The 11889-nt window shown below is 44.4% G+C and overlaps 2 protein-coding genes across 7 annotated transcripts in view; one reads left to right on the forward strand and one right to left on the reverse strand.

Moving 5' to 3' along the window:
• Window positions 1-1164: 1164 nt before the first annotated feature.
• Window positions 1165-11497, reverse strand: LOC126993900 (uncharacterized). Its single transcript, XM_050853063.1, has 8 exons — window positions 11348-11497; window positions 8910-9145; window positions 7895-8146; window positions 7273-7572; window positions 7036-7170; window positions 6637-6787; window positions 5588-5716; window positions 1165-1534 (listed from the first exon to the last, which is right to left on the reverse strand). The coding sequence occupies exons 1-8, from the start codon at window positions 11379-11381 to the stop codon at window positions 1341-1343; spliced, it is 1431 nt and encodes a 476-aa protein (XP_050709020.1). The 5' UTR covers window positions 11382-11497; the 3' UTR covers window positions 1165-1340.
• The window catches only part of LOC126993924 (LIM domain only protein 3-like), an 89239-nt gene continuing 79364 nt past the window's right edge, over window positions 2015-11889 (forward strand). For all 6 annotated transcript variants that reach the window (XR_007748581.1, XR_007748579.1, XR_007748573.1 and 3 more), the window contains exon 1: window positions 2015-2161. The gene's annotated coding sequence lies outside the window, so the exon portion shown is untranslated. The remainder of the gene's footprint in view (window positions 2162-11889) is intronic.

An 11889-nucleotide genomic window follows, 5' to 3' on the forward strand; every position in this document is an offset into this window, starting at 1 on the left:
TCTTGAGCTCTAGAGTAAAGGGGTTCAGTTCCTCCCACCACTAATGCCTTAACTAAACCCTGACAAAGAGCAAACCTTCAGTATTATTAACTCTGTGTGACGCTGATTTCTAGGGCAAGAACAAATGGGTACTTGTTCCTACTTGTACTTACTGCATGTTTTTACGACGAAATTGTGTATATGTAAAGTTTACGTATGTATGTGTATGTGTCTTTGTATGTATTATGGATATATGTGTGTGTGTGTGTGTGTGTATGTATGTATGGAATGGCTTTTTTAGGGTACAATGTAGTGTGTTTATCTATCTGTTCATACATAAGTAGATAGTTCTTTTGGTTTTATCAGGGGGCATTTTTTCTTTTTTTTCATATATCAGGTTCTTTGTATTTTTCTTCTCTTTTTCTCCTTCTTATCCTCTTCCCTCTCCTTCTTTTTCTTTCTTTGTACTTTAGTTTTTTTTCCTCTCCTACTTCTTATTTTTTATCTGTATCTTTCTCTTCCATCTTCTTTCTCTCCTCTCCTCCTTCTCTTTTCTTTCTTCTTTCTCTTCATTTGATTTTCCATTCTCCATGAAATAAAGAAGAATGTAATGCTTCCGTAAGATCTGGTGAAAGAGTAACCAGTGTCAATGTTAGTGAGGTCTTTGTGTGACCAGAAAACAAACACTAAATCCCCGTTCACACTGTGCCGACTCTGGGCCACGACAAACCAGTGACTTGGCTCCCTTCACACGGTGCCGAATCAGCATCCGGCGATCGTTTCTAGACCTCTTTCCGACCATGTGCGACCCTTTCACATCAGTATTTCACATCCAAGACCTCGCATACCCCGAGTCGCTGGGTTGTCGTGGCCCAGAGTCGGCATTTTTTTTACCAAAGACTTCTTCCTATTCTTAAGAAACCCAACCAGTCTCATCCTTGTCCAAACACAGTACCACCATCACCCATCTCCCCCTGTATAAATATTTTGAAGCAGCCATTTATAGTAGAAGTAGTAGCAGCAGCAGCAGCAGCAGTAGTAGTAGTAGTAGTAGTAGTAGTAGTAGTAGTAGTAGTAGTAGTAACTGTAGTAGTAGTAGCAGCTGCGGGCCTTATAGTAGTGGTAGTTGCTGTAATCACTGATTTTGTTCGCTGCATAAAACAAATAAGTTAAAAACAGGAAAAAATAAGTCAAGATTTTGTATTCAGTATGACACAGTACTACATACCACGGACAAACAAAAAAATATAAATAGACAATAAATACAATGAAAAAATACATATAATTCTTTCAACAACCACAAGAGAGAGAGAGAGAGAGAGAGAGAGAGAGAGGGGGATGGCTGAAGGTAGGGGCGGTCACTAGTTCGAATCCTCCGGCCTATACTTCACGCCCCTTGAGATGAGCACCTCGGCAGAGCAGTGGTCAGCCTCTTTCGGCTTCCCCTTGCGGCTGGAGGCACACAGACGCCATAGGTGCAGGAGAAGCAGGCCGTTGATGATCCAGGAAGCCACAAGAGTCGTCAGCAAGCCAACCACCAGCCAGTCAGTTTGTCCTGTGAAAGAAGGTGTACTGAGCCTTGGTGTTGGGTGAATGGTGCAGTAAGTATTGAGTGAATGGTATTGGAAAGTTCCATGTGTTGTGAATTAGTTATGATTTATGGACGGTGAGGGCATGGAACGAGGCTGCCATGTGTGTATATTGGTGCATGTTGCTGTAAATGTTATGTCTCCAGACTCCTTCATATGATTGTGAATTGGTTGCTAAAACTTGTATATTTTCCTTTGAATACAGAGAAAACCTCTCTCTAGGTCTGAGTCTTGGATGTATTCAGTCCTTATTATCGTACAAGTTTTCATTTTATTTCTGTTTTCGCGACTAAAATGCATTAGAGAGTATTTATTATTCATTTTTAGCATGTTTTACCAGTTAGTTTATATTCAACGACACATGGAAAGTCTAAATAAGCAAAAATAATAGGGACCGATCCGAAGGCGAGACGGACCGTTAGTTTATTTACGCGGCAATGGCGGGAAGGCGTGGGCGGGGGGGCGGGCGGGGCTGTTTTGTGGTGTTTTTGACCCTCGCGGCGTTGTCTCCATTACTTGATGATCATGTGAGACGCGGAGTGTGTCTGGGAGGTGTGAAGGAGTCGAACAGGTGTGCAGGACGCCGTGAGAAGGTACGTGAAGGCAAGTTATGTCAAGGCCGGGGTGGAGCCTTGAGATTCAACTCTCTCTCTCTCTCTCTCTCTCTCTCTCTCTCTCTCTCTCTCTCTCTCTCTCTCTCTCTCTCTTCTGTGTTGTATTTAATTTTATCAGTCCTGAAAACCGTTTTGAGGGAAGATTACTTTTCATCACCTAAAGGCTAATAAATATTGGAGGCGCGTAGTGATTCTCCATATTTACCTGCAGGGTGGAAATAAATAGCTTCTGGAAAACTATAGAAACTTAAAAAAAAAAAAAAAATGATGTAGGGGAAGGTGGGGTAAGACGGACCCCTGGGTAAGATGACCCCTTCCCCCATTAACGGCCATATTACAAGTCAAACCCGAAGGGCCTTTGGTACGAGGATCATCGGGTGGTAGTATTACGAGTGTCATGCCTCGGCTAGGGTCAGGCAGCATTGCTGGAACGATCGGGAGAGATTCATACGGTACCCCCCCCGCCAGAACATTTTCATCCATTTCTTCACAATGACCCTTATTATAAGTGATGTTTTTATGAAATTATCATCAGACTGTCAAGAAAGCCCATTTTAAATTAACACGATCGAAGAGCAGCTACGGCAAACACTGGACGGTACCCTCGTGAGTATGATTTATCACGTGGAGACAGCAGCAGCAGATTTGCGTATGACCGCTGTGTAAGGTATTAGGAGTGTTCACGACGCTTTCAAAGCTGCCGTCATGTTAGGATGATGTGTTATAAGGATGTTATAGTATTTCCAAGAGAAAATGGCGGGTGGGGTAGTGGCGGCTGCGGGGTTAGCCTCGCCCCGCACCTTGCCACACACTCTCCAACACCTGTCGCTTCCTCTCATATGTCAGATATTTACTACCTTTAAATGAATTGAATTAAATAATTGGATACTCCAATAAGGTCATATAGTGTTAAGATTGTTTCGTTTTTAGGATAACAAAAATTTTGTATAAATACCACGACGCTTGACAACGTTGTATTCCAACGTTGTCAAGCGTCGTGTGTTATAAATCATACTCACGAGGGTACCGTCCAGTGTCACGGACGCGGTGCATTCTGGGTTGGCGGGATCAGCCCGATTCTTGATGGGGGACCATGCATGGAGGTTTTGTGGCCACTGGATTAACGGGACGCGAGTTTCTAGCCTCATTTTGTGGTGTTCACGGCACGTACTGGTGACCCGTCTGAAAGCAGAAATACCACATCTTTGCTGCGTTGTTGAGTGTGAAAATAATTCAGATAAACACCCAAGTTTATCGTTTTACCGCCTGCCTAAAATACCAACGCGTCAAGGTGAACGGAGGGAGTTGATCGCTGTTAGAAGAAGTCTGGATATCGAGGATCTACAGAGCCCAGACCTCAACCCCTGAACACTGGAGTCTGTGGAAAGAACTTCATGACAGGTAGGAATTATGTTTCAGTCATACACAATAACGATTAGAGACAGCTAGTGTTTCCTCTGTCCTTCCAGTGTCAACCTTCAACACGCCTGCATATTCAGATAGTTTATTATAGTGGTGTCAAGCAAAGATTAGTGACATTGCACGACAGTGAAGTGGATTTTCACTTGTTTGTCAAGTTATTTAGCCTTTATTAAGAGTGCATTCCCCATCAGTACATTTAGTAGTGGCCAGCCCCAAAAGTTATTAATGTAAGGGAGGTATGAGTGATGATGAATGTTGGCACTCTGATATATCAGTTATTATTAGATGTTGCCAGCATCATTGTTCGAGCATTAGTTACTATTAGATATATAAACACTCGCTTTGTGAATGACCAACCCCCCAAAAGTGGGTTAGCTTGTGTGGTATGTAGTACAAGTTGAGGTTGGCACTCTGAAGCATCATAGAGAACGGAGCGCCATTTCAACGGCGTGAGAGAAAACGTAAAGAGGGAGGACTCGGTTAAACACACTATGAGTTGTTACAAGTGTACCCTGAATTGAGCATTTATATGACGTATGTTTTATGTCATTATCCTTTTCTAATAAGATAATAGCAATTTCATAATGCACTGCATGCTGTAAAATCTTTTAAAAGCTTATATAAAGGGTAGCCTGAGAGTACTGCGTATGGCTGGCAGAGATGCGGCGCACTGCTCCAAGGTAATCCCAACCTCAGACCTCCTGTCATCTTTTTCCCTTCATTTATATCTACTAAAACAGCATTGACATTGTAAATGGCATTTAAAATTTACGTTATTAAAACAAATACATGTCTTTTCTATAAAATAACAGTGAATTTCGATGATTTCGACAATTTAATGCATCGGTTGGTACCCTATGGGACCATAGCCACTGGCCCGTGATATGAGTGACTTGTAATGCCGCCCTTCGGGCAGAGACACGCCAGTCCTCGTCGACAGACCGACTTGGTCGGCTAGATTTCGATCGCCGATAGAGTCGGTCTGTCGGCTCCCTGCTACGGGCCGCCTTTAGCAAAGGCCCGTGTTCCCTCGCGCAAGAGGGAGCAATCTCCCCCCCCCCCCTTCGGGATCCGAGCGGTCATCCTTAAACGAACCCTATAAGGACCCGAAGATGATCGGGTTCGACTTGTAATATGGCCGTAGCAGAAAGGGCAAACTTCATATATTAATTGGTTGCTATATGTTATTCACGTCATCAAAGAGTGGCGTTATCGGCGGCGAGTCGTCGGCAGCCATGTTCATGTGCTTTCGGGAGGAGAAACTGTCTTTTCGAATGGTGCTGATGTTACATGGGCAAGTTAAGAAACTTGATTTTCTGTATTGAAATATTAGTTAATACTGTTTGCCTCATTTTCCAGATGCTTGGCCGTATCAGTACTGTATTCAGTGTTGAAAAAAAAAAAAAAAAAACATTTGGTAACTCACATTATTTTTGTCAATGAAAGCTTGATTTTTCGGACTGAGTCATGGGCACATGAAGGTAGTGCAGGGACAGGGGATGATGAAGAGGTTTTTCTGTGGCATTATACCGTAGCACAACGTATTTTGAAAGCTGGTGGTTCAGGTTAGGCTAGATCAGGTTAGATATATTTAAGTTAGGTCAGGTTATGTTAGATTTGTGAAGTTTAATTGTTTACGATAAATACGTGTGATGCGCAACGCGCTGCGCCATTATTGTCATTGGCGGCGGAGGAGACTATTCGCTCATCTCCATATTCACCTTACATCGAATCAGACTTTCGTAAAAGTTACTGTGGCCGGTTGTGGGTATTTCCATGGGTAGTTTTATAAGTACAGTGATAGTTTGACATGGCTTCTTCGCCATGAACGTGAAAAATACTCCTAACTCAGTCCTGAGAACCTTACTTTTCACCTTTGTGACCGTGGAAAATAGCTGCTGGAGAACCAAAGGTGTCTGAGAATACGGGCCTAAGCAAAGGTAAATGTGTATACGGTATAGCTTAGTTCAGTTTCGTTCTGACCTTGTTGAGGGTCCCGCCACACCAGGAAGTGGGCGAGGCTGGTGACGGTGGTGTGTAGGAAGGCGCGCTGCTCCCCTGTCAGGCGGTAGGAGGGACCGGGGGTGTCGGGGGGCCACTGGCGGTACTCCTCTGGAAGGAAAGATTGGGAAAGTGATTCTGGGCGCTAGTATGGCTTTGTATCTTGCGCGTGGTTATGAACGAAGGAAAGATGGCGCGAGGAAGACGAGAGAGATTGAGGAGATTGGATTGATGGTGCTAGAAAGAAGGGGAAGATTAAGAAGATGGTGCGAGAAAGAGTGGAAAGATTGGATTGATGACGTTAGAAAGATTAGAAAAGTTATCCTCCATGCTCGTATTGCCTTGCATGTTACGCACTGCCCAATAATTAGGAGTGGAGGAAAGATGATGCAAGAAATTTATAGAAGGTTGGAATGAATGTGTGAGAAAGATTGTGAAGATGGTGTTAGAAGGATTGGAAAGATGATGCAAGAAGTATTGAAAAGACTGGAATGAATGTGCGAGAAAGATTGGAAAGATTGTGTGAGAATGATTGTAAAGATGATGAAAGAAAGGTTGGGAAAGTAAATGGGGACGGTAAAAAGTAACTAAAAGCAAAAAATATAAAGATGTAAGAAAGCAAAGTGGCCGAAAGTAAAGAGGGACAGTAAGATTTAGGGGACGAAAAAGTGAATAGGGACGGAAAAAGAAATTAAAGACAATATACAAAGATACTGCGAGAAAGTAAAGTGACCAAAGTAAAACTAATATAAAGAAGAATGGCGGAACATTTGATGGTGCAATCACGGCGAGGGAAAAAAAGGATATAGTTCTAGTTTTATTTTATTTCATCTTATCATTTATTTGACTTTTTTTTTCTATTTAATTTATCTTATCTGTACTGAGGGCTTAAGGTTCAAATGAAAGAAAACGGAGTCGTCTTCAAACGTATTCAGGGGTAACTGCATTGAATCAAGATCAGTTGAGATTTTTTTTGTTTTGTTTTGTTTTTGTTTTTGTTGGGGGGGGGGGGGCATGAATACCATACTTACCTGTGTCAGTGAGAAGGACGGCGGGCAGGGGGGCGGCTTTCCCCCTTCGTGTGGAGTCCCAGAAGTGCGCGGCCTGGCGTGTGGGGAGGGAGGGGGGCAGGAGGCTGTGTGACCGATTACCAAGATTTAATTCCACCAGTCTTCCGCCCATCTGTTGTTGTTGTTGTTGTTGTTGTTGTTGTTGTTATTATTATTATTATTATTATTATTATTATTATTATTATTATTATTATTATTATTATTATTATTATTATTATTATTATGGTGCATTCATTATTATCGTATTCATTTTACTGTAACTAGAATCAGAGAAAAAATTGGAAACGTGAAACTCTTACCTGATGCCTAAAATGAAAAGATAGTAGTAGTAGTAGTAGTAGTAGTAGTAGTAGTCCTTACCTCCCTGTAACTCTCTGTCAGCCGCCGTCCCAGGTTAAGGGCGACCTCGTCCTCGTCGCCTCCCTTCGTCACCATGGCCACAAAGTCCCCCCTGTGGCCCCCTGCTGCTACCTGCTCTTGGGCGCCGGGGAACAGCTGCAGTATTAGTAGTAAAAGAAGGCGTTTGTAAGGTGATAGGATAATATACTTCTCTAAAACATCTATCTATCTGTCTATCTATCTTTCCATCTATCTCACCTCCTGCAGGCGGTCGTCAAGCCCCTGGGAGTGGTCGCGGTGGTTCACGTTCATTAGGGGCCCCAACACGATGGCCCCGCCGAAGCATGAGGTGTTCTGCTTCAGGTAACTCCTCAGGTAATCTTGCACCAGACTCCATCCACCTGGGAGACCACCGCCACTGCTACGTCTTTCACCTCCACCATCTCCGCCTCCTCCTTCTCTTCTTCCGTCTTCACTGTGCTGTTGTTCTTCTCTTGCTCCAATTACACTGCCATCATCTTCATCTACTTTTCCTTCTTCGTTTCTGCCTTCTTTCGTCTGTTAGGATTGGTGTACAGATGGTGATTGTGGTGTTGGTTGTTGTCGGTGGTAGTGGTTGTAGTAGTAATGGGGGTGGAGCTATGGTATGGTGGAGCTGTGTGGTATTGGTGATTCATGTAAATAGTTTGTGGACTACCTTAACTAATATATCAGTTCATTAATTAAAAAAAGACAAATATTAATTATAAGAGAGAGAAAGGGACAGACAGACGGACACACACACACACACACACACACACACACACACACACACACACACACGCACACACACGCACACACACAAACCCCTCCCCTCCACACAAAACATTCCCTCCCTTACCACATAGTAGCTCTCCACACTCAAATCAAAAGCAACGAAAAGTGTGGACAGGCGTGGGCGTGACACAGAGCTCTGGTACACCCGCGCCACCTCCAGCAGCACAGCCAAGCCCGCGCCGTTATCGTAAAGCGGACTACCCACGCCCGATGTGTCGTAGGCCGCGCCCACCACCACCACCGCCCCTGCCTCCTCCCTCTCCGGTCCTGACACGCCTATTACATTGACCCCCGATACAGTACATGCTCCCTGGACCTGGAGGGGATGAAAATGAGAGAGAGAGAGAGAGATTTTTATTAGTACGCTTCACTGCATTAGATTAAGATGTGTAACTCTGATAACTTGGGTAGAAAGATTGTAAAAAGAGTTATCTTTACTACTACTACTACTACTACTACTACTACTATTTTTTTTTTTTTTTTTTTTTAATACATAAATGATACCTCCACCCATGTTTATTTTCCCGACACAATCATGGAGGGCTCCATAGCTTGGAGGTCATTATCCCCAACTCTGTTCGCTAATGACTGTGGCATCCAACCATATCACTAATACTACCTGACACTAAATCACCTATCATCTATTACGTCTAGATCCCCCTTTCCTTCCCTACTCAAGTCACTCCCGACCCACCCTAATGTCACTCTCCACCACTGTGGCTTCATAGTCCATATTGGAGATGTTGGTGGCTTTTGGGCCAGAGTGTCTGGTGCCCCTGAGACATAGGATGGCCGACCTGAGCAGGGAGAACTCCTACTACTACTGCTACTACTACTACTACTACTACCTACTTCTACTACTACCTACTACTACTACTACTACTACTACTACTACTACTACTACTACTACTACTACTACTACTACTACTACTACCACCACTACTACTACCACTACTACTACTACTACTACTACTTTTTTTTTTACTACTACTACCGCCACTTCCAACCTGGAACCCTACCTCATAGATACCATAATAACAGTATCAACCATTACTACCTTATAATCACCACAACCTCACATTGTAAGAAGGATCAGGACAGAGGAAGGGGTTCGTGGGATCAGGGGAGGCGAAGGCGCTGAGAGCTTGATGATCCACTCTTAGTCCGTATTCTTCAAACCGTTCGGTGATGTAGGCCAGTGTTCGCTCCCTCGCCTCATTGTGTTCCATGTTTGGGTACCTGTGTGTGGTGAGGTGCATCAGGTGGCTCGCTACGTCCACCTCTACCCCCTCCACCTGTGACGTCACGTGGAGGCCTGTGGATGGATAGGAAGAAAGGGAAAGTGGAGATAATGGGGATACATTATAGGAGTTGATGAAAGAGTGGAGATGTTGGTGGTGTTGTTGGTGGTGGTAGTGGATAGGTGGTGATTCTAAAGAGTGAAGGTGATGGTGGTGGTGGTGGTGGATTGGAGGAGATTACAGAATGGAGGTGCTGCTGATGGTGGTGGTGGATTGGAGGAGATTAAATAATGGAGGCGTTAGTGGTGGTGGTTGTGGTTGCTATAGGTATAGTGATTCTTGTATTGTTTCATTGATACATTTCCTTGTATATTCTGTTAGTATTCTTTCGTCTATTCGTTATTGTGTGTTGTGTTGTATGTGTCTTGTTTGTATCCCTTTTTTTTTATTTTTTTTTTTAAAGTCGCGGTCTATTGCGCCGGTTGGCGATTTATCGGTGGGTCCTGATTGTCGGCCAAAGGCTTCTTCCCGGTGGGGCCTGATGGTCGGCCCAGCCCGTTCTGGCGCAGGCGAGTGTTTATAGTGGCGCCATCTTGCATTGGCTCATGCTGCCCTCCCGGAGCTTATCTTTAATCCTAGAATCTAGAGTCCGGGTTGATAGGTGGTCTTCTGGACAGCATGTGGGTAGTTTTAAGCCACTCGGCGGCGACTGAAAAATCCCAGCTTGATAGCACCGGCCGGGGATTGAACTCGCGTCCTCCCGAACGCGGGGCCGTCACTCTGTCGACTCAGCCACCGCCTCCCCAAATTAGATTGGTAACATTTTTTTTTATTCACATGTTATCTTACCCATTAGTCTCGCCAGTATTATTCTATTCATCCATTCACCCATCTCTTCCTGCCTGTTCTCTACTTCAACAACCACACATTCATCTCTCCTATCCAGCTTTCATTCCATTTCTCCCATTTCTTCCATTTCTTTCCTTCCCTTTTTTTCTGCCTCTCTCTCCAAACCATTCCAACTCCTCCCTTATCCCTCACTTTCCTCTTTTCCTTCGTCTCTTTCCTTCTCCTGTCTTTCCTCAGACCTAACTTCTCCACTTAACCTCTTCTCTCATCCCTCTCATTCACTAATCAGCCATCCACCCTCCATAATCCCTCTCCTTCCTCTCCTATCGTCCCTTTCCTTCTGCCTTTCCTCAACCCTCAGTTCTCTTTACCTCTTCCTTCATCCCTCCCACTAATCACCTATCCACTTTCCCTTCTCCTTCTCTCTCCTCGTTTCCTTCATCCCTTTTCTTCTCCTGCCTTTCCTCATTCCTCACTTCTTTTTACCTCTTCCTTCACTTCCCTCTTTCACCAACGAGTCACCAATCAATCCACCTTCTATCCTCCCTTTATTCACCCTCTATCCACCCTTTATCTATCCCCTATGCATCGATCCCAGGTAGTGATTCATAGAGTAAAGTTATCAGTGTTGTGTGAGGTGTCTGCATGTGGTCCCCTAATTTTTATTGGTCTCATACTGCCAGTGGTGATAAGAGATACGGAGCTTGTTATCGTGTGTGGTTATCGCCCGGCTGCCTCCTTATCAAATGGGGTCACGCTTCTGTACATGTTTCTGCTGGGTGGGTGACTGCATGACTCTCTCTCTCTCTCTCTCTCTCTCTCTCTCTCTCTCTCTCTCTCTCTCTCTCTCTCTCTCTCTCTCTCTCTCTCTCTCTCTCTCTCTCTCTCTCTCTCTCTCTCTCTCTCTCTCTCTCTCTCTCTCTCTCTCTCTCTCTCTCTCTCTCTCTCTCTCTCTCTCTCTCTCTCTCTCTCTCTCTCTCTCTCTCTCTCTCTCTCTCTCTCTCTCTCTCTCTCAAGTAGGTCAAGTACTTTTCTGTTTTGTTTTTATATTGCGTCATTTGGGTAAAGCATCATATAGTTGTTTTGAGATTAGGCCGTCTGTGTGTGTGTGTGTGTGTGTGTGTGTGTGTGTGTGTGTCATTCACCATGGTATGATCGCGTGCTCGACTCATGATCCCTAGCCAATACACACACACACACACGATAGGCGAGGCACAACCCTAAATAGACACTCTGTACCCATTCACTGCTGACTTTTCATCCGTCTCTACAACTCCCGGGAATCGAACTTGGGACCTCTCGAATGTGAGGCGAACTTGCTAAATACTGCACTATGGACCGTGTGTGTGTGTGTGTGTGTGTGTGTGTGTGTGTGTGTGTGTGTGTGTGTGTGTGTGTGTGTGTGTTCGTTCGTGTCCGTTCCTTACCTGCCAGAAGTAAGGACGTGACCAGTACCTCCATCTGCTTCTCGTCTTTAGTTCGTTGTAGCGAGGAGAAAACTTGGCTCCTTGTTAACAGATCTTACCTTGCTGACTAGACTAATGGCGGGGGGACATGACTGCACCCCCACCCCTCCCCCTCCTCCCCTTCTTCTCCACTCCTCCCTGCCTCCATTCCCAGGTATCTTGCTAGTATCTCCCTCTATCTTGTCAGGCCTCTTGTGGTGTTCCTTAGTCAGTGGTTCTGAGTCTGCTGATCTTTGTATGTTATCTCGGCTCCTGTCTTCTTGTTGTTCTTGTTCTTGTTCTTCTGATATCTTGTTCTTGTTCTTCTTTTTCTTCTTCTAATCTCTTGTTCTTGTTTTTCTTGTCCTTGTTCATCTTGTTCTTCTGATATCTTGTTATTACTGTTTTTGTTGATTTTCTTCATCTCCTTTTTCTTCATCCTCTTCTTTTTTCCTCTTCTTCTTCTTCCTTACCACGTCCCCCCCCCCCCCCCCCTCGTTATTTAAGCCTTACGTGTCCATCTA

Source organism: Eriocheir sinensis, chromosome 7 (genome assembly GCF_024679095.1).
Source record: "Eriocheir sinensis breed Jianghai 21 chromosome 7, ASM2467909v1, whole genome shotgun sequence".
Taxonomy (NCBI): Eukaryota; Metazoa; Arthropoda; class Malacostraca; order Decapoda; family Varunidae; genus Eriocheir; species Eriocheir sinensis.